This window comes from Podarcis muralis, chromosome 11 (assembly GCF_964188315.1).
Source record: "Podarcis muralis chromosome 11, rPodMur119.hap1.1, whole genome shotgun sequence".
In the NCBI taxonomy this organism is placed as follows: domain Eukaryota; kingdom Metazoa; phylum Chordata; class Lepidosauria; order Squamata; family Lacertidae; genus Podarcis; species Podarcis muralis.
Window position 1 is genome coordinate 64,309,118 of NC_135665.1, and position 26,350 is coordinate 64,335,467.

Genomic DNA, 26,350 nt, shown 5'->3' on the forward strand with positions numbered 1-26,350 from the left:
TCATTGTTGAGACTGTGTTCATGGAAGACAGTCTTACTCAGCTACGAGGGATCGCCGAGGAAGAAGAGGAGGAGGAGGAGGAGGAGGAGGAAGAAGAAGAAGAAGAAGAAGAAGAAGAAGAAGAAGAAGAAGAAGAAGAAGAAGAAGAAGACAGATACTTCTGATGGGATTGAAAAATTGGTCGTTGAAACGGCACCCGAATTTGGTCCTGCAGCCCTGCTCCTGTTCCCACCTGTTCCTTTTGGAAGCAGAAGGAGTGGAATGGTTAATCCAGCCCACCCCAGCCCATCTGCTTGTGGCAACATGCGAGAAAGCCTCCCTCTCCACCCCCCCAGGGAGGCCACCCCCTAACTTTCCCCCATTAAAGGCCGGGATGACATTATCAAAGGGGTTTGGGAGCCTGCTGATCAATGCATTTAATGAAGGCCTGAAACCCTCCACGCCCCAAACCCTCTGCCATTCCGCTCTGCAATTGTCTCCGCTTAAAAGGTGACCTTTGGCCCGGGTTTGATGAAACATGTTTATGCATCTCCAGGCGCCCCCCAGATAAAAGGTTAGAGGTTAATAAATGGTGGAAAAATAGATACCAAAGCTTTGAGGTCACACCTGTTTTCGCTTCTTCAAGTTCCACGGCTGCAAAAAAAACCACAAAAAACCGGCAGGCGGGAGAGGGGGGTAATTGCGCCCGGTTGGAGTGCAGGATCATTCCTGCCTTTATGCGCCGTAATTGGGGTGGTGCAGTCCCCCAGGGTGTGGAGAGACGAGAGAGGCCAGATGCCTGAGAGAGAGAAAGAGAGAGAGAAAGAGAGAGAGAAAGAGAGGTGCGTCTCCAGCTCACATTCGTCCAGAACACAGATCAGCTTATTATTATTGTTATTTATTTTATTTCTATACAGCTTTATATTTTTAAGAAAAACCTCAAGGCAGTTTACAGACTATTAAAACATCAAGGAAACATCAATCTGAAGAAAGTCAAATGTAGAGCATACAATCAAAGCAACGTAATAAACCGAAAACCAAAATATTATCTTAAAGATTTCAAAATGAAACATTACAAAGGAGGTCAGCTACAGAATACACATTTAAGACAAAGTTAACAAAAAAAAAATCTTAAACTTTTTTTAAAAATTGCTAAGGGAAGTCAAATATAAAATGAAACATTTAAAACAGCATAATTTAACAAGAAAATAAAATATTGTCGTAAGCACAATGTAGCTGTTTTGCAGGCCCAAAAAGATGGGTGAAAAGAATCCGAGAGTTAGGGTTTGTTGTCAGGCACTAGTTGTTTACCCAAAATTTATTTTCTGTCCCATGAAAATAAATAAAAACCAGAAATAAGTAAGTAAATAAGAAAGAGCTCTGCTGGCTCAGGACATTTGCCCTTCTAGTCCTGGGAAACCAGCAAGCCATGTGCAGTTCTGGTTGCCTTGTAATAATAATAATAATAATAATAATAATAATAATAATAATAATATATTTATACCCCACCCATCTGGCTGAGTTTCCCCAGCCACTCTGGGCGGCTCCCAATCGAGTGTTAAAAACAATACAGCATTAAATATTTAAAACTTCCCTAAAATAAGACGCGAAAAGAATGACAATTGATACGATGCACCCATGTAAAAGGGGGAAAAGCCAAAAGGAAAAAAACCCTTATAAACTTGTTAAGGTTGTTATTGTTCTTTTCCTAAACTTAACTGAATACAGCGTTTATGAAAATGATTTCCAACTATCATTAAATTTGCCCACGGTGAGTCTACATTTGTACGCGGCTTGTTCATGTGTTGCAAGATTATACATATCTTCTGTCCATTTGTTGTTGTTGATTATAGTTATTTATACCCCAGCTTTTCCCCTGGCAAGTCTCAGAGCTGCTTACTGAATAAAATAACAATAATTAACGACACAGGAAAAAATTCGTTAGAAAACAATTGAACATTGATAGAAAATTACGCATGGAGGTGCTGAGAGTGCAAACCTTTTCTGCCTCAATAGCACAACTTGTGGACACCCAATAAGCCGAATGCTGGGAGATCCGTGAAGGATAAAAGAAAGGCCTTCTTTAGGCAGCGCTTAGTTGAGCGGTGGAACTCACTGCCACAAGAGGCAGATATGGCTTTAAAAGTGGATTAGGCAAATTCCTGAAGGAGCAGAAGGCTAGGGAGAGCTGCTAGCCTCAGTGGCTCTGCCCTCCCTCCAGGGTCGGAGGCAGCAGTGCTTCTGAATACCATTGGCTAGAATTGCAGGGGGGGAGGGTCTTGAGTTCGAGTCCTGCCTGTGGGTTTCTCACAGGCATTTGGTTGGCCGTGTGTGTGTCTCAGGTTGAAGTTGCTTCAGGTTGAGCGCTTTTGGGTTGCACTCTGCGGCGACCCGGAAGTAACGGAACGTGTTACTTCCAGGTTTCACTGCTCACGCATGCGCAGATGGTCAAAATAACGTCATTTGCATGCGCGGAAGCGGCGAATTGCGACCCGCGCGTGCGCAGGGATCTGAAATGGATCCCGTTCGTATCCAGAGGTACCACTGTGTGTGTACACACACAGACACACACACACTGGTATCTTGGTTCTCAAACGCCTTGGTACAACCCAAACACTGCAAACCCAGATGTAAGTGTTCCGGTTTGCGGACTTTTTTCAGAAGCCAAACGTGCTCCGTTTTGAGTGTTATGCTTCTGTTTTGAGTGCCGCACTTCCGTTTTGAGTATTACGCTGAGGTCTGTCTGTTTTTGCAACTTTTTTGTTTTGTTTTTGTGACTGTTTGGAACCCAGTTCAGCCACTGATTGATTGATTGTGTGACTGCAGTACAGTACATTGTTTATTGCTTTCATTTTATGGATCACTGGTCTCGTTAGATGGTAAAATTCATGTTAAATTGCTGTTTTAGGGGTTGTTTTTAAAAGTCTGGCACGGATCGATCCATTTTGCATTACTTCCTATGGGAAAGCGCACCTTGGTTTTGGAACACTTTGGTTTTGGAACGGACTTCCGGAATGGATTAAGTCTCCAGTGGCAGCCCCACATGCAGTATGTTGTAGTAAAGGTAAAGGGACCCCTGACCGTTAGGTCCAGCCACGGACGACTCTGGGATTGCGGCGCTCATCTCGCTTTACTGGCCGAGGGAGCCGGCGTACAGCTTCTGGGTCATGTGGCCAGCATGACTAAGCCGCTTCTGGCGAACCAGAGCAGCGCACGGAAATGCTGTTTACCTTCCCACCGGAGTGGTACCTATTTATCTACTTGCACTTTGTTCTACATTGTAGTAGTCTAGTCTTAACCATACAAGGGAGGTGGGGGTTGCCAACGCTGGGCTAGACTACTACAAGGGGCTGTTTGCAGACCGCCCTTGAAGACTATCACCTTCCTCATTTACCATAGAAATGAAGGAAAAATAAAAATGTTGTCCTTAAGCTGAAAGTAACCCCTCTTCCCATACACCTATTAAATTCTCATCTACTTTTGAGGGTTCCTCTTTCTTACTAAGCCTGGGGTCCAGTCCTGCGGAGAGAATGGATTTTTGTGGGCTCCTCTCTCATTTGTTCCCTTGAGTATATGGCTAGGAAGGGTGATGATCTGGAGTTGACCTCGCTGGGCCTGAGGGTTGCCCAGACCACTGGCCAAGATAGGAGACCTCCTGCGTTCCAGCCTTGGCTCGTTTAGAAGCGGTGAGAGCCAGGAGGAAAAACTTCTCAGAAGGCTTTGCACCCGCAAGGTGGCTCACTCCTGACAGCACCCATCGCTTCGGCACTTCAGGGGATTGCTTGGCCAAGCAACACAAAGAATCTTGTGTGCGTCTGTGGCTCTTGAGCAGCGGTTCTCAAGCTGTGGGTCCCCAGAGGTTGTTGGACTACAAGTCCCATCATCCCTGAACTCTGGCCTTGCTAGCTAGGGGTGATGGGAATTGTAGTTAAACAACATCTGGGGACCCACAGGTTGAGAAAGGCTGCTCTAAAGTATCTAGGTGGATCGTCAGCATGCAAGCTGAGGGCTGGAGCTGTTTCCTTGGCCATTGTTGCAGACACAAAACTTGCTTAATTACTCCGACGGCCTATTAAAAACCAGAGAACCTTCCAGAGGAGTTTTGCCTAAATCACTCTGAGCCCGCCTGTCTCGGCTACTGTATATCACCAACACCCCCTCCGGTTGCGACTTCCTCGCACGCCGGCCTTAACCGCCTCTCGGAGCGCAATTGTTTCTTTAAATGATTCTGTTTTGTCCTCCGCTCTGTTGTGGAGGCTGGATTCCTTTGTGTGCCTTTTGGAAATCCATTCTGGATTGCTGAGTTTTGTTTCTTTTCAGCCGGCTTTAAATTCTCGCCCCGGTTTCCTGGGAGGAATTGGTGTCTATAGTGCTTTCGATTAGCACTAATTTTTCCTTCATGTGCCCTGACTTTTATGGCGGGAGCATTGATCTCCTAGCCTGCAGTTTGTCACAGTCAACGGAGCATCGGTTAGCGGAAAAGGCGGCCTCTTCGGAGCTGCAAACTGGGAGCGCCGCGCTGCCTTTGGGGCGCAGCCGGGGAACCTTTGGACACCCCAGATGTTGCAAAACTACAACTCCCAACATCCTTGGCTACTGGCCATGCTGTTTGGGGCTGACAAGAGCCTCCCCCCATCTCAGAGGGCCAAGGGCTCCCCCTTCCTCCATTAGGGGTTGACGCCAGCTTGATTATGCCAGTGGGCACCATGTTTACCCCTGGGGCACAGTGGCCAGTCTGATGCAAGCAGGGCAAGAAGGCAGGACAGACATTGCAGGTCCAGCTTGAGCTACAAGCTGCAGCTCACAGTGAGAGCAGACTGAGCCTCCAGGCAGTCTCTCCTAGGCTCTGCCCCCTTGCCACTAACTCAAGAGTCCTGTCCCATTGCCTACCTTACAAACCCCTGTGTTGCAAAGAGAACGTCAGCAATGACTCTAGGCAACATGATGACCATGTACATGCTCAATAGACAATCTTTTATAAAAGCCCTTCAAACCATAACAAGTCCAAAATGAAATACAGTGGTACCTCTGGATGCGAACGGGATCCGTTCTGGAGCCCCGTTCGCATCCAGAAGCGTCCGCGTGTCTGCGCGTGCACGGGTCGCGATTTGCCGCTTCTGCGCATGTGTGTGACGTCATTTTGACTGTGCATGCACGAGCGGTGAAACCCAGAAGTAACGCACTCCGTTAATTCCGGGTCGCCGCAGCGTGCAACCCGAAAATACTTATCCCGAAGCTACTTCAACCCGAGGTATGACTGTATTTAGTCTCAAAGTCTCTGAAAATCTTTAAATGAAGTGAGGTTCCAGACTTTGTAGGGATGCGGGTGGCACTGTGGGTTAAACCACTGAGCCTAGGACTTGCCGATCAGAAGGTCGGCGGTTCGAATCCCCGTGACGGGGTAAGCTCCTGTTGCTCTGTCCCACCTCCTGCCAACCTAGCAGTTCAAAAGCACATCAAAGTGCAAGTAGATAAATAGGTACCACTCTGGTGGGAAGGTAAACGGTGTTTCCATGCGCTGCTCTGGTTCGCCAGAAGCAGCTTAGTCATGCTGGCCACATGACCCAGAAGCTGTACGCCGGCTCCCTCGGCCAATAAAGCGAGGTGAGCGCCACAACCCCAGAGTTGGCCACGACTGGACCTAATGGTCAGGGGTCCCTTTACCTTTTTACCAGACATTGTATGATGAAAGACAAGCTTTGAAACTTTGTGTATTTAGGAAATATGATGTCCAACACTGAACAGTGATTCCGGATATACTGTAGACTATTGTTCCATAGAATTCCTCATCAGCATGGTGGGAGGATACAGAATTGCTTCATAAACCCATCTTATTTCAAATGAATGTATGCAAATGAAAATATCAAATGCTGTGGAACAGTGCCCACTGTTCCGTGTTGGACATCACATTTGCTGAATTCTATAAAAGATTGTCTATTGCGTATGTACATGGTCATCATGTTGCCTAGACATTGCTGACCATTGTCTGGGGTGTGCCTTTGGACCCGTGAGGTGCTATGGAGGCATTCAGTTGCTCGGGCTCGGGGGTACAGCTTCAAGGTCCAGCTTCAATCATGATTGGCATCCGTCTGTCTCGGGAGGCAATGGAGGAATACACTTTTGGGGGTGAAGTCAAACCGTTGGAGAGTTACAGCGCCTGCTGTGGTTGTAGAGACCAAATGCAGGAGAGACTTTATTATTATTTACATGTTTTGTTGCAGCTGGGGCAGATGAAGGCGTCCGGTTGCGCTGCTACAGATGCCCCAGGGCGTTTCTTCTCGCATTTCTCCTCTGGTCCCCGTTGTGAATACACAACCCGGCCGTCTGTCTCCAGGCACTGTCGGTCATCTGTGAGGGATTCCCTACGGCTGGGTTGGCATTGCCAGCCTTCATGCCACATTTGCAACGCAGAGTTGGTCTGCCAACTGGCCTGGTGCCTGAAACCAGCTCCCTGTAGGGCACCTCCTTGGGGATCCTGCCATCTTCCATTCTGTGGGCATGACCAAGCCAGCATAGACATTGCTGGCACAGCAGTCTGGACATACTGGGCTTGGGAGAGAACGCCTTTGTTTGACACTCTGCCCTGCCATGCAGTACCTAAAGTTTTCCTGACAGTTTACATAGAAGGTGTTTGCTAGTTGCCCACTTCCATGAAGCAGCATGCTTAACACACAAGTCTTGCAGATCCGGGTCTGGCTGCTTTCCTGGAGGCTCCACAGCCTCCGACTTGCAAGTCTGAATTGCTTCTGGACTCTGAAGGAGCGTCTCCACCCCCATCGTTCAGCCCAGACACTGAGGTCCAGCGCCGAGGGCCTTCTGGCGGTTCCCTCACTGCGAGAAGCGAAGTCACAGGGTACCAGGCAGAGGTCCCTGTGGAACGCCCTCCCATCAGATGTCAAAGAGAACAGCAACTACCAGACTTTTAGAAGACATCTGAAGGCAGCCCTGTTTAGGGAAGCTTTTAATGTTTGATGCATTGCTGTATTTTGATATTTTGTTGGAAGCTGCCCAGAGTGACTGGGGAAGGTGCTGGACCTCAGTGTCCAGGCTGAACGATGGAGGTGGAGACGCTCCTTCAGGTATACTGGACCAAGTCCGTTTAGGGCTTTAAAGGCTTTAAAGGTCAGCACCAACACTTTGAACTGTGCTCGGAAACGCACTGGGACCATCAGACCATCTGTTATTTTCTCTTTTCTCTAAACTGAAAAGTCCCCAGTTTTGCAACCGTCCTCCATGGGGGAGCTGCCCTGCTCCCCTGCTCAGTTCTCCCACTTCCTTTTGGGCATGCCTGTACAGACCCTTTATTTGCATTTCAGCGCTCCATCTTTCTTGGTGTCACAAGGTCGGCCGCTGCTGTCCCAATTAGACTTGTTTGAGGCCACTTCTTCCCAGAAAACCTTCCACTTGGCCAGCCTGCACAGCTGACCTTCTGGGCCACCAGTCTGACTATACCGCCGGGTCTTTTTCGGCGGCTGCCTTGGCGCTGCCTCCGACCTCTCTGCCGAATTGCTTCGAGCTGCTTTGTCTCTGCTGCGTCCGTCTCCTTTGACGGCGCAGGCAGGCCACGCTTATCGTGTCATCAATAGGTCCTCTCTTGGGTCAAGGCCCCCACTCCGCCCCCCCCCCCAGCTTCCGGCTTGTGCTGCCTTGAAGATGCAAGACCGGCTACAAGGGACAAGCCCTGCCCTCTGACCTCCAGGGCACAGAGTGAACCTTCCCAGGGGACAGAGCCAATTCAGGCTTCAGGGACCTTGGCGAGAGGATAAGGAGCCATTTCCCATTCCCTTCCCTGCACTGGGAGCAGCTAGGATGACCTTGTAGCCTTCACTGTTTTGCTTTTTGAAAAAAAATATCTCCCTGTACTTCCTTCCAGATTTCTTCATATTTATCCACTCTTAATTTGCGTCAACTTGCAATTCGTTCGTATGTAGCTAGTCTGTCCATATTATCAATCCACGTGCTCAATGGAATCTTTTTGCGGCTCTTCCAATTCATCAGAACAATTTTTTTTGCTTCCAATATGGCACAGTACATCCATATTTCTTTTGACCCCTTGTAATCTCCCACGTTTCTGGTATATAATTTATAATTAAATTAAATTAAATTCCCCTAAATAACAATTTCTTTTTATTACTCTTGCTATATATATCCTCACCTCGCACCAAAATGATCTTATCATCGGAAAGTTAATCATCATATGTACTAAGTTCGCATTTTTACTTCCACATCTCCAGCAGTTGTCTGCATTTGTTATTTTCTTCTGATAAAGTTTTGCTGGAGTCCAGTGGACTGTAGCCTTCACTGTCTGGCAGAGAAGGGAGTTCCTCCCTTCTCATTTTTTTTTTTTTAAATATCTACATTTTTATTGGGTTTTTCCCCATATTATTTCCAACAGTCATATAACATAACTTCTTATCTTATACAATATTTTGGACTTTCATCAACACCTCTGATGATTTTTCGTTCTTTACCACTTATTCTGCGTTTCTTAATTTCTCTATTACTCTTTGTTGTCATTAACTAATAATTCTCCTCATAGTCTTTCTAGCAATATTTCCAATAATCCTCCTTACAAAACTTCTTGCAGTCCTACTAGCGTAATCTGTGCATTACAATTACTCTTCAAATAGTTCATACATTTGCTCCAGTCTTCCAAGAATCTCTGATCCTGCCAGTTTCGAATCCTTCCTGTTAATTTGTCTAATTCTGCATAGTCCATCAACTTCACCCTCCATTCTTCTTTCGTTGGTAATTCTTCTCGCTTCCATTTTTGTGCCAATAATATTCTTGCCGTTGGGACACGGGTGGCGCTGTGGGTTAAACCACAGAGCCTAGGACTTGTCGAACAGAAGGTTGGCGGTTTGAATCCCCACGATGGGGTGATCTCCTGCTGCTCGTTCCCTGCTCCTGTCCACCTAGCAGTTTGAAAGCACGTCAAAGTGCAAGTAGATAAATAGGTACCGCTCCAGCAGGAAGGTAAACGGCATTTCCGTGCACTGCTCTGGTTTGCCAGAAGCAGCTTAGTCCTGCTGGCCACATGACCCGGAAGCTGCATGCCAGCTCCCTCGGCCAGTAAAGCGAGATGAGCGCCGCAACCACAGAGTCGGCCACGACTGGACCTAATGGTCAGGGGTCCCTTTACCTAATATTCTTGCTGCTGTCATTGCATATGAAAACAACTCATTTGTTAGCAGCTGTTGCTGTTGTTACCATGGTGGCCCTGCAGTGCCATCGGGGATGGGGAACGTGCAGCCCCCCAGATGCTGCCCTGGCAGGGGCTGATGGGAGCTGTAGTCCAAAACATCTGGAGGTCACCGGTTTGGCCAAGTCTGCTCATCACTTAGACAACAGTCGCCCTGTTGGCCCTGAAAGGCAAGCCATGTGAGTAGGTGAAACAACAGCTGCAGAGATGGCTCCAGCAAGTAAGCCCAGCCTCGTGTTACAGAATCAGGAGGGGATTTGTAGGTGTTTAATAATACGAGGAACCCCCAAATGAATTGGATGCATTTGGCCCCAAAGCAGAGGGAGGTGGGAAATTCTGGCAGTTTCAAACATGCATCGTAGCCGCGATCTCCCTAACAGATAGGTAGCCGTATTGGTCTGCCATAGTCAAAACAAAAAAAATTCCTTCCAGTAGTGTATCTGAAGAAGTGTGCATGCACACGAAAGTTCATACCAAGAACTAACTTAGTTGGTCTTTAAGGTGCTACTGGAAGGAATTTTTTTTGTTTTGGCGATCTCCCTAAGAATCTGATGAAAATCTGTCTGGTTGCCAGGACAGAACTTACTGCATCCCTCCCAAAAAAAACACCTCCAAGAAGAATCTTGTCAGAGCCCTTTAAGATGAGTTGACCAGTCCAGAACAGTAGAAGGAGGAGGAATGGCCTCATCTAGAATTAACTTGTTCAGCTCCCTCTTACTCTCCTCCTTTTGGAGAAAATAATGTGTGGCTTTGCTCTGTGTCCTTCGGGATTCCGGGGAGCTGATTAACGAATCTGGCATGATTCCCAGATCTTTGCAGTTCTTTCTAGTAAGTACCATAATAATTATGATTATTTGTCGGCAGTTTGCAGAAATCTATTATCTCCAAATGTGGCGGCCTCGAATTTACGAGTCCGGAGTCAGTGCCATCCAGCAGAAGGGAGCGTTTGGGAGACTCTCTGCAGCTGCCACTTGGGCTCGCTCGTCAACAGTTCTGATAATCAAGATGTTTCTCTTCCTTAATTTTCAACTATTATCTTGTAAACTTCAGCTTGACCTTGCGTTTGGCACTGCCTAGCAAAGTGCTCAGCCCAGTCTTCTGTAGCCTTGCAGTTTAGGGGAGTTAGAACAATAAAACAGTGAGATAAAACAATAAATTAAAACAACAAAACGAAGCACTAAGAGGAGTTAAAATGGAAGAGAGGGTAAAAACAAGTGCTAAGGGTTGGTTATAGAGCAGAAACTTGCCTTAACGTTGGCCTTAGAGCTCAAAACCCTGTTTCAGGCATTCGGCTGCCATCTTGGGACGAATCTTGGCTCTTTTGCTTTCAAGAGGCGAAGGGCCCATCCTCAGGGTTGTGGAGAATTCTCTGCCTTTCCTATCACACTTCCCAACAAACGGAAGCAAAAATCCTGCCTGCACCCCACTTTCTTTAACTCTCTCTTTTTGTTATGTACTGAAGTTCTCACCCTGGGCCAGCAGGGGGAATACGGTAGATAGTTTTCACTCAGGTCCACATATGCAAATAAGGGATTGAAACTGACGTTCAGTGATTGGATAGTTACAGAAAGTTGTTACAGTTACGTTGTACTGGAGCTCTATATAAGTAGGCTGGCTGAACCCTTCAGTTCAGTTCTGTTCTGGCCTGTGAATAAACAAGAGCTGTCTGAAGAATCACTGTGTCGTCTGATATGTTCAACCACAACTTAACATTTTTAGTGACCTAGTATGGCGTAATATCTGAGCTAAAGAATCAGAACTCCCCTCTGTCATGAACCCACAAAGCCACACACTTTCAGACTTGGCAGCCGCAATCAACAATATCAGGGATATAATATTTATTATTAAATTAATTGCCCGCCTTTCTCCAGCAGCTCCCAGGGTGGGTGACAACAATTTAAATGGGAGTTCTCAAGGAATTATATACGGGCCCAGTGATGTTGGTTTCTGGGAGACCTCTCAGGGGTTTTTTCTTCCAACCTGCTGTGCAATAATTCCTCTGTCCTGGTGCCGTTTTCCTGCTCATTTTAAGGCATGGATGGCAACTCCCGCTGTTGAGATGTGCCACGTTCCAATTTCAGTTGCAGTCATTCTTCCTCAGTGTGCCCCTGCACTTCTAAATCAATGCAGGCAAATCTCTTGCAAACCTGCGCCTTTCCGCCCCAGTGCTGCGTCTTCACATCTTTGCCCTGCTTTCTGGGGCCTTTTCCCTTTCCCTTTAAGATAAAACTGCATGCAAAGCAGCAATAACCGAATAATGCCAAACGGGGAAGTTAATCTGTATCCAGGGTCGTTTAATGAAGTTTGTGCTGAGGAGCAGGATTCCACTTGCTCGCCCTCCCTCTTTCTGGAATCCAGACTGATCCAGTTGCCTCTGCCTCGCTCTGCCTTGGAGGTCCAGGTGAAGAGCCCTCACAGGTGCTTCGGCTCGGATCCTGCCTTTCACGGAGCCTGGCAGGGCTGCCACATCCAGACCCCAATGGGACACCTGTGCATTTAGAAATATGCAGCCTGGCGCCACTTTCACCCATCTGGTTGCCCCGTGTGAGAACAGGATGCTGGACAATGCAGGCCCTTGGCCTCATCCAGCCGCCTCTTACTCATTGTTCATTGCAATGCTGCAGAGAGCATGCGGCTCCTTCAAGCTGCAAGATCTCTCCCAGGATCTTGATATGAAGGCACCACGGATGTGTCCCTGAAACTTTGACCTCCAGGCGTTTACCTAGGTCCCTTTGAGGAGTCTTAGTAGACGACTCTACACAGATGATGCTGTTAAGGTGCTACACTCAATATGCCAGAAAATTTGGAAAACTCAACAGTGGCCAGAGGATTGGAGAAGATCAGTCTACATCCCAAGCCCAAAGAAGGGCAGTGCCAAAGAATGCTCCAACTACCGCACAATTGCACTCATTTCACACGCTAGCAAGGTTATGCTTAAAATTCTACAAGGAAGGCTCAAGCAGTATGTGGACCGAGAACTCCCACAAGTGCAAGCTGGACCAAATTGCAAACATGCGCTGGATTATGGAGAAAGCTAGAGAGTTCCAGAAAGACATCTACTTCTGCTTCATTGACTATGCAAAAGGCTTTGACTGTGTCGACCACAGCAAACTATGGCAAGTTCTTAAATAAATGGGAGTGCCTGATCACCTCATCTGTCTCCTGAGAAATCTCTATGTGGGACAAGAAGCTACAGTTAGAACTGGATATGGAACAACTGATTGGTTCAAAATTGGGAAAGGAGCACGACAAGGCTGTATATTGTCTCCCTGCTTATTTAACTTATATGCAAAATTCATCATGCGAAAGGCTGGGCTGGATGAATCCCAAACCGGAATTAAGATTGCTGGAAGAAATATCAACAACCTCAGATATGCGGGTGACACAACCTTGATGGCAGAAAGTGAGGAGGAATTAAAGAACATGAGGGTGAAAGAGGAGAGCGCAAAATATGGTCTGAAGCTCAACATCAAAAAAACGAAGATCATGGCCACTGGTCCCATCACCTCCTGGCAAATAGAAGGGGAAGAAATGGAGGCAGTGAGAGATTTTACTTTCTTGGGCTCCATGATCACTGCAGATGGTGACAGCAGCCACGAAATTAAAAGACGCCTACTCCTTGGGAGAAAGGCGATGGCAAACCTAGACAGCATCTTCAAAAGCAGAGACATCACCTTGCCAACAAAGGTCCGTATAGTTAAAGCTATGGTTTTCCCAGTAGTGATGTATGGAAGTGAGAGATGGACCATAAAGAAAGCTGATCACCGAAGAATTGATGCTTTTGAATTCTGGTGCTGGAGGAGACTCTTGAGAGTCCCATGGACTGCAAGAAGATCCAACCTCTCCATTCTGAAGGAAATCAGCCCTGAGTGCTCACTGGAAGGACAGATCCTGAAGCCGAGGCTCCAGTATTTTGGCCACCTCATGAGAAGAGAAGACTCTCTGGAAAAGACCCTGATGTTGAGGTGGACACGACTAAGCGACTAAACAGTAGACCACAAGCTTAACATGAGTCAAGTGTGATGCAGCCGGGGGTTGGGCTAGATGGCCCCTGGATGCCCTTCCAACTCTCCAGTTCTGTGATTCTGTGAAATTGGACCAGAAGCTTTCACCAGTTGAATGGTCAGGTGAATAAACAACAGTCCATTTTGATCAATTGGCTGGGAGCCCATTTGGCTGAGCCACAGCACATTTTGACACTCCGTGGTGGACAATTTAGGAATGCCCTGGTTTTCTTTATTAGTAGACCCTCTTTCAATTCTGGCGTGGTTTCCTGCTGCCAAATGGGACGGAGGAGAAAGCACTTCCGACGGGTCTCCTTCTTTTACAAACACTTGCACCTCTCATTTGTGAAATAACACCATCCTTCGAAGGGCCATCGTTTTGGTTCCCCCCGTCGATCGGCGCCTTTGGGCGGATGATTCAGCGACTAAAAATCCTCTCTATTCAGCCTCTGAGGAAACTCTTCAGGGGTTTCTGTGGCTGAGAGTGTGTGTGGTTTTGTGGTGGTGGGGGCCTCAAAACAGCCCGTCAGCATATCTAATATTGGGCAGGGTGCCGGGAATCAGCAACTCCACGAGGGAAGTTGCAGCTTCTGCTTTTGTCTGGGCAGTTCGGCGCCCCCTCCCTCCCCTCCCCTTCTCCAGGGTGCAGAGTCCGCAAAACCAGGCTTTTTTTTGGGGGGGGGGGTGTCATCGTGCAAGCGTCTGATGGGCTCGTGCTGCTGCACAGTTGACCCCGGATTATGTAATCGCCTGGAATTGGCGAAGCGGCTTTCCCTCGCGGCTGGATCTCTTCCAGGCCGAAGAGGGAGGGAGCTGGCCAGTCTCCTGGCACATCGGTTATCCTCCATGGTGCAAAGTGGCTTTTACCAAATGCAAAAGGTACAATAGATGCAACCAGAGAAGCCTGGCTGCCATAGCTGGTTCCTCCTGCAATGCGCTCGATCCAGATGCTGCAGTTGGCACAGAATGCTGCAGCCCGATTGCTGACGGGAGTCAGGCCTTGTCAACACATCACCCCTGTGCTCAGAGGTCTGAACTGTTTGCCCGCCTGCGACCATACCTGGTGTTGCCATTAGTATATTATTATTTATTATTATTATTTCTTCGATTTGAATGCCGCCCTTTATTCAAAGATCCCAACCTTAAAAACACATCGCAGAGCACCAGTCATAAAAACATAATAAAAAGCGTAGTTGCAGAGAACATAATGGAAAAATAATCATAATCTCAACAGTGGCCTCCAACAAGCTTTAACAGGCCGTGGATTCTTTAATGGCCAAAGGTGGAATATTTTTGCCTGGTGCCTAAAGACAGGTAATAAAGCCCTTAACGACTCGGGGCCAGTTTACCTACAAGATGTGTGCACGCAACCACTTTGATCAGCAAAACTTGAATTACGATAGGAGTCATGTTATACCCGTTCTGTATTTATAAGAACTCGGTGGTTTAGTGTGCCAGCGGCTACCCTTTGGAACTCCCTGCCACTTGACACCAGGCAGGACACTTCACTTCACCGCTTGCTAAAAGCACCCTTGTTTAGATGAGTCTGTCCAGATGCTTGGAAAACTACTGTGAATTTTAATCAGCTTTTAGTGTTTTAACTTTTTTTGCTTGTCTTAAAGTGCTGCAATTTTTCTTCTTGTTGTTTTCTTGTTTCATCTTCACGTAAACTGCTTTGAGGGTGTCTTTCCCAATTAAATGCATATAGTCTTTCTGAACAAATAAGTAAATAATAAAATAATCTAGGAGCACAAGTCAAGAGTCCTGCGGATGGATCAAGCCAAAATAGCCCCTTCTAGTTCAGCATCCTGTTCTCACAGTTGCCAGCCAAATGCCTGTGGGAAACCTGAAAGCAGAACCTTGACAGGCAGTGCGGTGTAGTGGTTAGTGTGTTGGACCAGGACCTGGGAGATGAGGGTTTGAATCGTCACCTGGCCCTGAAGCTCACAGGGTGAGACCTTAGGAGCCAGTCCCCGCCTCTCAGCCTAACCTACCTCACAGGGTTGTTGCGGAGATTAAGTGGGAGAACTACGTGTGCCACCTTGCATCTCCAGGTAGGGCTGGGATCCTAGAGGGCTGCTGCCAGTCAGAGTGGACAGTACCAGTCTAGATAGACTCTTGTGCTGGGCCTTGAAAATCTTCCAAGGTTTGAGTATGTGACCCAGAAGCTCACCTCTTCTTCCCTTTTTCCTTCTTGGAACTGACTCTAGAATAGTAGAGTTGGAAGGGATCTCCAAAGGTCCTGTCGTCCACCCCCTGCAATTCAGGAATCACAGAATCCCTTTCTTTCTTTCGTGCCCGCTGCCTGTGAATGCAGCCATCGCTCAGGACATGCCAAGACCCTCCCTGCCCACTTCTGAATTCCTGGCCAAATGCTGCAAAATGCTAGTCCTATTTTCTCTGGCCGCGCTACAAATTGCACCGGGGAGCCCGCTGTGCTGGTGGAAGGATTGCAACGGAGCTGTGGCCAAGCAGGCTCTGAGCCCGCCTGCTGGGGCAGCTGCCAGCTCAATGCTTACGATACGATAATCTTTATTGTTACTGTCCCATGCAGAACAACGAAATTGAAAAAATCTACATCAGACATTCAAAAACCAACAAGCCTGCTATCCCAGCCTGGTTAGCCCCCCTAAAAGCTCTGATACCCCGTAATTAAATACAATATACTCCCATAGAGACTACCTTACACTGCGTTTAAAACCAAAATCGCATTTGGATAGAAACTGTTTCTCAGGAGGCTAGTCCTAGTCTTTATAACCCTGGACCTTCTTCCAGAAGGCAGAAGCTGAAAGTGCGCTTATCTGAACAGGGGCCATGGATTGACAGTGTCGCAATCTGCATTGTCAGGGAGGACAGAGGGGGCTGATCTTGAGAGGAAGCCAAGAATGGGAGGGCAGGAGGGTTTGCGGCTGCCTCCCAGTGTGAGCAGCTAGGCTGGCAGAAGAGGCTGGCTGGCTCCTGTATGCCCTCTAGCCCAGGGAGGCTTTGAAACCCAGAGCAGCAGGCTCAAGCCAGAGACGGCCACGGAATCAGAGAGGGAAGCTGATGCCATATGTAGCATTATGGAAAGCCATGGGAGCTATTGTTGGTTCTTGGGGGAGGTGGTTTGCAGTGCAATAATAATAATAATAATAATAATAATAATAATAATAATAATAATAATAATAATAATAATAATTTATTATTTATACCCCGCCCATCTGGCTAGGCTTCCCCAGCCACTCTGGGCGGCTTCCAACAAAACACTAAAATACAATAACCTATTAAACATTAAAAGCTTCCCTAAACAGGGCTACCTTCAGATGTCTTCTAAAAGTCTTTGAGTTGTTCTTCTCTTTGACATATGGTGGGAGGGCATTCCACAGGGCAGGTGCCACTACCGAGAAGGCCCTCTGCCTGCTTCCCTGTAACTTGGCATCTCGCAGTGAGGGAACCGCCAGAAGGCCCTTGGCGCTGGACCTCAGTGTCCAGGCAGAACGATGGGGGTGGAGACGCTCCTTCAGATATACAGTGGTACCTCGAGTTAAGTACTTAATTCGTTCTGGAGGTCTGTTCTTAACCTGAAACTGTTCTTAGCCTGAAGCACCACTTTAGCTAATGGGGCCTCCTGCTGCCGCCACACCGCCGGAGCACATTTTCTGTTCTCATCCTGAAGCAAAGTTCTTAACCTGAAGCACTATTTCTGAGTTAGCGGAGTCTGTAACCTGAAGTGTATGTAATTTGAAGCATATGTAACCCGAGGTACCACTGTACTGGACCGTGCAAAGGTCTAAGCCGCCAGACAGCCGGGCAGTCCAAGGGTTAATCATGAAGCAGCAATCTGTGTAAATGGCCCTTCTCCAGCTGGCATGGTGCCTGTTCGCCACGAGGTGTGCCAAGCCACTGTGTGACAGGCCGCAGATTCTGATCTAATGGGATGTGCTCAGTTACCGGAGCGGCTGCCCCTCTTGGCCGTTTTCCTTGGAGCTTGGGAATGTGGCAGTTTCAAAGGTCCGGGCCAGGAGAGGAGTCGTGCCAGCCTGGATGTGCGATGAGCGCCCATCGCCCAGCAGGACACTCCTGGCAGAGCAAAGGGATTTCCCCTTCGCTTTGGGGAAGAGTCCTAAGGTCTCTCTCCACACTGCGTCTTACTTTGCTGTTTAGGAACATCAGAATCACCTCCTGGATTCAGGCCCATGTGCTAATGGTGTACGTAGGTCACACTATAACTTCTGGCCAGAGGACATGTGGAGCAGAATTGATGGGGAAAGGGCTTGGGGTTATGACTGGGACTGGGCAAAGTGACCTTGGAGAAGCAGGTGGGGTGCACAGGTGCACAAAGAGGTGCTGTGGCAACTAGCCAGTGTTGTTTAGTCGTTTAGTGGTGTCCGACTCTTTGTGACCCCCTGGACCAGAGCATGCCAGGCACTCCTGTCTTCCACTGCCTCCCACTGTTTGGTCAAACTCATGTTCGTAGCTTCGAGAACACTGTCCCACCATCTCGTCCTCTGATCTTCTTGCAGTCCATGGGACTCTCAAGAGTCTCCTCCAGCACCATAATTCAAAAACTAGGCAGAGGTAATAATAAGAATAATAATTTATTATTTATACCCCGCCCATCTGGCTGGGTTTCCCCATCCACTCTAGGCGGCTTCCAACAAAATACAGTGGTACCTCGGGTTAAGTACTTAATTTGTTCCAGAGGACCGTACTTAACCTGAAACTGTTCTTAGCAGATCTGTTTAGAAAGAAGGTATCTGAGGTGTAAAGGTAAAGGTAAAGGTACCCCTGCCCGTACGGGCCAGTCTTGACAGACTCTAGGGTTGTGCGCCCATCTCACTCAAGAGGCCGAGGGCCAGCGCTGTCCGGAGACACTTCCGGGTCATGTGGCCAGCATGACAAAGCTGCATCTGGCGAGCCAGCGCAGCACACGGAAACGCCGTTTACCTTCCCGCCAGTAAGCGGTCCCTATTTATCTACTTGCACCCGGAGGTGCTTTCGAACTGCTAGGTTGGCAGGCGCTGGGACCGAGCAACGGGAGCGCACCCCGTCGCGGGGATTCGAACCGCCGACCTTTCAATCAGCAAGCCCTAGGCGCTGAGGCTTTAACCCACAGCGCCACCCGCATTCCTCACCCGCGTCTGAGGTGTAGAGAATCATATAACCAGAACCCTGTTTCTCATATGAAAAGGGGGGGGGGGGGAAGAGAGAGCTCCTGTTCTGCTTCTGTTCAAATTCTGTTTCCCCAAAGCCTCAGTCTGGTTTTTAATGTGGACATTATGTAGATCCAGAAAATCCTTAATTCCTTTTCATAATTCACTTCTCGGATTCTCGGGCACAGCCCACACATTTCCTAGGCTTCATTTGCAGTCTTAAGGACTAGAAAATTGGCTTTGGTTTAAAAACGAAACGTGGGCTTCTCCAGCTGCTAAACATCTGGGCTCACCTGGTGCAGTTGCAGAGGGTGTTGTGATCACTGCAACGTCGCATGTCAGCCGCTTCAGTTTGTGGCTATGAAACCACTAAACTGTACATGCAGAAAACAATTCTTTTTAAAGCCTTATCCTGGCTGCGGTCAGTTTTGATGCCCGTGTTTGCATGCTTGAATGATTGTTTCTGGAATATTTGCAAAAAGGGCAACCTTTTTAAAAAGCTACCGAGTCTCTAGTCTGAAATAGGAACGTCGCCGAATTTCATTGCGGGAAGAGGGCACAGGTACTCAGCGCAGCGGCCCCCCCTCCCCTCCCCATCAATTTCACTCTGCTGGAGCCCGGATAATAGAGGTCAGAGGTCAGTAGGGGGCTGCCCCCATCCTGCTAATTGCCCTGATGTAAGGGAGGAGGTGGCCAGGGAGATGGAGGCAGTCCCTACAGGTGTCAAGGAAGGCTCAACAGCGATCGCCCGAGCACCATCAAATATTTATTTCTTCCCCCCGCGCAAAGGTCAAAGGTCGCCGCTGTGGAGGACCAAGAGGGGTGGCGATGGCTCCCTTGGGGGAGGACGGCTCTCGGCTCTCGGCCTCTTCTCTGGTTGCAAAGAGGGAGAGGGGCCCTTTTGGCTCTCACCACCTTCTGGTGTGGGTGGGAGAAATTAGGTACCCATTTGGTGGCAGAAGCACAAGCTGTCCCCCCCAATCAGCTTTTGTGGGGAGCAGATTCATCCCCCCCACCGCTCTCGGAGGAAGGGGAGGACCTGCAAATGGGAAGAGTAGGACTTGCAGCATCTTCTCCTGGTTCATCCACAAAGTGAGGCAGCATTGTGTAGTGGTTAGAGTGTCGCACCTGGGAGACCAGGGTTCAAATCTCCACTTGGCCGTGAAGCTTGCTAGATGTAACCTTGGGGGGCCAGTCCCTGCTTTTTGGCCAGGCCTACCTTACAGGGTGGTGGTTGTGGCGATAATAATAATAGTAATAATAATAATAATAATAATAATAATAATAATAATTTTTTTATACCCCGCCCTCTCCAGCCAAGACCGGGCTCAGGGCGGCTAACACCAAATATAAAAACAATTGATTGAAATAAAGCTTAAAAACAAGATTAAAATACAACATTAAAACATTAAAATGCAACCTCCTTTCAGTGGAAACTCAATCCAAAACTTTTTTGGGGATAAAAATGTCAAGTCTTCACCAAGGCTAACTATCCAGACTGGTCCTACACGGGCCAGAAAAAAGCCAGGGAAGTCCCCAAATAGGAGTTCCAACACAGAAGAAGAAAGGAAAAAGGAAAGAGGGGGAGAGAATCAAATTGAGGCAATAAACCAACGATTTGAATTTGCACAATGGGCAGAGGGGGCCAGAGCTTCATTATAAGAGAGCTTGCTGTGGCATAGTGGTTAGAGTGCCAGAGGAGGACCTGGGAGACCTGGGTTCGAATCCCCACTCGGCCGTGAAGCTCACTGCGTGTGACTTTGGGGGCCAGTCACTGCGTCTCAACCTGACCTACCTCACAGGGTTGTTGTGGGGGTTCAATGAGGAGGGAGAGCAAAACCATGCACAGCACCTCCTTGGAGGAAAAGGTGGGAAATAAATGATGTCCTGGAGTACACAGTACATTTTGGGGGAGACCTAATGGGGTTCAAGTTAGTGCAAATCTCTTCCCCTCCCCATGTCTATTCCCTGAAGACCTGCTGTTAATTGTCCTTGTTATTGTTCAACGTTCAACCCGGGCACTGAGGTCCAGCTCCGAGGGCCTTCTGGCGGTTCCCTCCCTGCGAAAAGTGAGGTTACAGGGAACCAGGCAGAGGGCCTTCTCTGTGGTGGCGCCCACCCTGTGGAACGCCCTCCCATCAGCTGTCAAGGAAATAAACTACCTGACTTTGAGAAGACATCTGAAGGCAGCCCAGTTTAGGGAAGTCTTTAAGGACTGATATTTTAATGTATTTTTAATCTTTTGTTGGAAGCCACCCAGAGTGGATGGGGAAACTCAGCCAGATGGGCAGGGTATAAATAATAAATTATCATTACCTCTGGCTAGTTTTTGAATTATGGTGTTGGAGGAGACTCTTGAGAGCCCCATGGACTGCAAGACGATCAAACCTCTCCATTCTGAAGGAAATCAGCCCTGAGTGCTCACTGGAAGGACAGATCCTGAAGCTGAGGCTCCAAGACTTTGGCCACCTCATGAGAAGAGAAGACTCCCTGGAAAAGACCCTGATGTTGGGAAAGATGGAGGGCACAAGGAGAAGGGGATGACAGAGGACGAGATGGTGGGAAATAATAAATAATAGAAATAATAAATAATAATAATAGTTGTTGTTGACCCTTGCGGGGGGTCTGGCCTCTAGGGAAGGGGCCCCAAACCCTTTCCTGCCCTGCCCTAATCTCTTTCCTTCCTTTCCCCCACATTTGCAGCTCTACGAACTGGACACCGACCCCAAACGCAAAGAGTTCTTGGACGATTTGTTTGGCTTCATGCAAAAGAGAGGTGAGTCGGACGTTCTCCGGGGTTCTGGAGAAGGGAGGAGCTGGAATTAACGGCCGCCCCTAATGCACCGTCATTGCATCAACATAATAATATTGCTATCATTGTGGTTTTTAAATGAGAGGTTGGATAGCCAGCTTTAGCTGAGATTCCTGGGTTGGACTACATGGCCTTTGGGGGTCCCAACTCTGGCAGTTCTGTGATTCTATTATCACGCTTCCTCCCCAGCCGAAAGGGGAACTTTCAGCCCATCCCAGCTGACGGGAACCAAGTGCCTCCCCCTTGCTCTTTGCATTCAGAGCAAAGTGGGGGGAGGAAATTTGCCCGTCTCCTTCTGCTTCTTGCCCTGCCTAGCTCCAGCCTGGGCACCAGGCAGATGGTGGCCCCCATGAACCCCACTCCTCCCAAATCGCCAGAGGTGGTTGGAGGATGGATGGCGGCTCACAGATTGAGGTTAAATCCTGACAAGAGAGAAGTACTGTTTTTGGGGGACAGGAGGCGGTTGGGTGTGGAGGACTCCCTGGTCCTGAATGGGGCAACTGTGCCCCTGAACGAGCAGGTGCACAGCCTGGGAGTCATTTTGGACTCACAGCTGTCCATAGAGGTGCAGGTCAGTCCAGTGTCCAGGGCAGCTGTTTATCAGCTCCACCTGGTACGCAGGATGAGACCCTCCCTGCCCGCAGACTGTCTCCCCAGAGTGGTAGAGGCTCTGGTTATCTCCCGCTTGGGCTACTGCTATGCGCTCTTTGTGGGGCTACCTTTGAAGGTGACTTGGAAACTACAACTAATCCAGAATGCGGTAGCTAGACTGGCAACTGGGAGCGACCGCCGAGACCACATAACACCGGTCTTGAAAGACCTACACTGGCTCCCAGTACATTTCTGAGCACAATTCAAAGTGTTGGTGCTGACCTTTAAAGCCCTAAACGGCCTCGGTCCAGTATACCTGACGGAGCGTCTCCACCCCCATCGTTCTGCCCGGACACTGAGGTCCAGCTCCAAGTGGTTTCTAAGCAGAGGTTGGGTGGCCATCTGTCATGGATGCTTTAGCTGAGATTCCTGCATTGCAGGGGGTGGACTAGATGACCCCCAGTGGTCCCTTCCAGCTCTACAATTCTAGATTTCAAAAGGAAGTTATAGAAGGAAAAGTGAAGTTGCTGAAGGGTGCATATACTATCCTGCTAGAATGGGAAACAAAAGATGAGGAGGTAAAATCGGCCATGATCAAATGGGCACAAGATATAGGACATAATATACAATTTGAGGATTGGGAAAAACTGTGGAAAACAGATTTAAAATTTACAGACTGTGCTCTTTTGAAAGAAAATTATATGAAAATGATGTGTAGATGATATATAACACCAGTACAAATAGCAAAAATGTATAAAACCAAGTCAAACATATGTTGGAAATGTAAAGAAAAGGAAGGGACTTTTTATCATATGTGGTGGGGATGTAGAGAAATTAAATTTTTTGGGGAAATGATATACAGTGAATTGAAGAAAATGTTTAAAATTACATTTGTTAAAAAACCAGAAGCATTTCAGTTAGGGATTGTTGGACAAGACCTGCCAAGGAAAATACCCTGCCACCTTACAATGGGAATAACACACACACACCTGAAGAAATAAAGATTAACGTCAACAATCTTTTTTTAGAAGAAAAAGCTTAAAAGAATAAAAAGGTGGTAAGAGCACAAAACAAGAAATAGAACTTTGGTTCTCAAACGCCTTGGTACTCGAACAAATCGGCTCCTGAATGCTGTAACCCTGAAAGTGAGTTTTCCGGTTTGTGAACGTTTTTGGGAAGCCAAACGTCGGACGTGGCTTCCGACTGAGTGCAGGAAGCTACGGAAGCCGGGCCTTGGTTTCCGAACGGTTTCGGGAGTCGAGGGGAACGGATTAAGTTCGAGAACCAAGGTACCACTGTATCATATAAAGGTCCACTTTCATGTACGAATGTGACCTGCAATGGTGTTGAGTCGCCAGTATAAATAAGATCAATGCAATATGGCCTCATCAATGTTGTGAACTGCCCCGTGATCTTCAGATGGACGGTATACAAATGTAATAAATAATAATAATAATAATAATAATAATCCAACACCTGCGTTGGCAACTCTGGCAACTACATTTTGAAACGACGGAAGCTTCCGGATTGTCTCCCGAGGCAGCCCCACAAAGAGCACATAGAGAGGCAGAATGAAGTCCGGACAGCCACAGGGTCAAATCTCCATTCTGGCCTAGACTCATTTGATAACTGGGAGATAAATCCATCTTGCGCTTCCATCGCGCGATTCTCTCTGGGATGCCAAGCCAAGCCTGCAAAGCATCTTTCTCCAAAATCTTCTTTCTTTAAACAATTCCTGCCTTGTGTGCGTGTCCGTTTTTTCCTCTCTCCTCCCCCCCCATTCCCAGCCTCCCCCTCCCAGTTAATTAGCGCAACATTAACCTCTGCCTGGGGTTTTATTTCCTATCGAGCGGCATGTTCATTAATCCAGATTCTGGCAAAGGGCTTTAATTGATGGCAGCCTCCGGACGGCGTGGGCTGCGGCCGGGGAGCCTTTTGAAAATGGCTCCGCGGCTCGATGGGGGATTGGGAGGACGGGGTCAGAGGTTAAAGCATTTATCGAATCGCCTCAATTGCTGGAGCTTCCTATTTATCCCGCCTGACCCCCATAACAAAACCCGGCACCGATTTCCAATGCGGGAGCCGCTGTCTGTCAAAAGCCGCCAGAACCCCGTGCTCGGCTCCAAGGCTGGGGGAAACGCCGTGGTCTGAAGGCAGCCCTGTGTCCCGCCCTCTTCTGCTTCCAGGGTCCTGCCCTGAAAATCGGGAATCGTCTTTAAAAGCAAGAGTGTTCCTGAGCATAAATAACTTGCTTGTCGTTGAATCAAGGAGCAAGATGGAAAGATGAAAAACCTGGGCGGACAGATAAGCTGGACATTGCGATGCTCAGAAAATTCTATCCCTGGCTTGAATGGCTTAGTTGAAGATTCCAGCATCTTCAGCTAAGATGACTCTTAGGTCTCTTCCAACTTTGCAATTCCATAATTCTATGGGCAGAGGGCTTGGAAAGCAAGCCTGATGAGGAACGGTTGAAGGAGCTGGGTCTGTTTAGCCTGGAGAAGAGGAGACGGAGACGAGATATGAAAGCTGTCTTCAAATATCTGAAGGGCTGTCCTATGGAAGAGGGAATAAAATTGTTTTCTCCTGCTCTGTGTGCTGGGCCCGGGGGTAACCCGAGAAATGCGGCCCAGGACTGGTCCAGAATCTGAAGGTTCTGCTAGGAGTCAGTCCGACAGGGCCGAGGCAGGACACGAGGCAGGAAACCAGGCAAGGACAGGGACAGGATCTCAGGCAGGATCTAGCATACAGCAATGTTGCTCCCGCAACCTGGGGCAGGGACCGACAGCCTTTTCTCTTTGTCGGGGTAGCGGCCGGTCCTGATCCCCCGGCAACTCACCTCCCTGTCTCGCCCGAAGGCGAGCACTCCTCCTGCAAGTACTCAGGTCTCTCCTTCTCTCAGACCTCAGTCTCTGCAGCTCAGGAGACATCGGTGGGTGACTAGACCCAGGGGCCGCCTCAGCCTCCCCTGACCCAACCGGTAGTGGAGCAGCTGTAAGTGATGGCCCAGCTGGAGGCAACGAGGTCATCCCCGCATCTGGAGCCAGGGCAGGATCAGGCCCCTGACTCGGCCCAGCTGGTGCTTGTTGCAGGGGAACCTGTGCAGACTGGGACTCTTCAGGATCAGGCCCCAGACTTGGTTCAGATGATTCCTGAGGCAAAGGATCCGGTGCACACTGAGTCTCCTCTGGTTCCGAGCCTAAGCCTGAGTCTCTCACACTCTGGAAGGTAGGACTTGAACTCATGGCTTCAAGTTTCAAGGCAGGCGATTCCGACTAAACATCAGAAAGAACTTTCTGGCAGTAAGAACTGTTTGACTGTGCAATGGAAGGTGGTGGAATCTCCTTCCTTGGAGGTTTTCAAGCAGAGGTTGCATGGCCCTCTGTCATGGATGCTTTAGCTGAGATTCCTTCATTGCAGGGGGTCAGACTAGACGACCCTAGGGTCCCTTCCAGCTCTATAATTATATGAATACAGGGCAGCGCATACCTAGATTTTCTCCTGCACATAGGATGCTGTCTTCACCTGAGTCAGAGCATTGATCCATCTCACTCAGCGCTGTCATAAGGCAGTTTTGCCTCCACGTTACAACCTGTTCTCTCCACTCCTTCCGTTCAAGGCAACGGCAGCAAGCCAGAGCTGGACTCACCCCTATTTGCATGGCTCCAGCTCCAACATTCATCACAGCGGCCACGATTATTTCAATTCCCTTTTGGAGTCTGCAGAAAATCCAACCTGATTGCCTCCCTGCCCCTGTCTCAAGAGCGTCCCTCATCCCTGCCTTCCTGAGAACTCACGCAGCTGCCAGCCCCTTTAATGCTGAGCACACAAAATTTCCTACAGGTGGCTCGAAGAAGCGAGCCATGTTGCGCGCTGCGAGGAAAAGAGGTTGCAACTTCCTCCCGTTTAAAAAACACACAACGAAAACAGGAAGCAAATGAAAATCCTAGATCTTTCTCGACTTGGGGGTGGACGGGACTTTTTCCAAGCCTTAAACTGGATCGGTTAGACCCTAAGCGAGAACCACCTGCTGCCTCTTTCGAAGAACTAACGTGGTCCTCTTGCCAGCTAGGAATGGAGGTGCTCCCAGCCCCCCCCCCCAGTGATAGTGACAAAGCCCCTACGCCCCGGACCCCCCCATTCCATCTGACACGAGATTCATGGCGCCTCTGCTGAGCGCCGGCCTCATTATTCTCTCCCAGCTAATTAACTGGCTCTCTCCTGGCTGAGATAAGGGTGCTAATTAACAGCCATTCTCCCCTGGCTGTACATCTGTATCAGGGTCCTTTGTGAGGCTCCTGCCATCGGGGCTGCGGAATCGAATCCCGCGGAGGGTGGCGGCTTCTCTAGGGCGGGGCGGTCGATGCCCATAAATCCACAGTGGGGAGATAAGAGCCCAGGAGTCTGAGCTCCCCCCGCTCTGCCCACACGACATCGATCCCGAAGGTATGGGGCATAAATAACGCGCGTCTTGTGGCTTCCCGGTTGGCATTAATCTGCCGGCCAGTCCCTTGGACGAGGGGGCTAATCTCCCCGAGCGATCTGCGTCTCCATTAGGGCCTCGCAAAAGGGGACAGAGGCAGGAGTGATGAGGCCCATTGAGCCACCGGTTGCGCCTGCCAAAGGAGGAAGA

At 48.7% G+C, this 26,350-nt stretch overlaps 1 protein-coding gene across 1 annotated transcript in view; it reads left to right on the forward strand.

Annotated features, from left to right (window-relative positions):
* ARID3C (AT-rich interaction domain 3C) overlaps positions 1–26,350 on the forward strand; it is a 107,966-nt gene that overhangs the window by 55,120 nt on the left and 26,496 nt on the right. Inside the window, exon 3 of the mRNA XM_028749403.2 lies at positions 21,021–21,093. Within this exon, the coding sequence (XP_028605236.2) occupies positions 21,021–21,093 (73 nt within the window). The remainder of the gene's footprint in view (positions 1–21,020; positions 21,094–26,350) is intronic.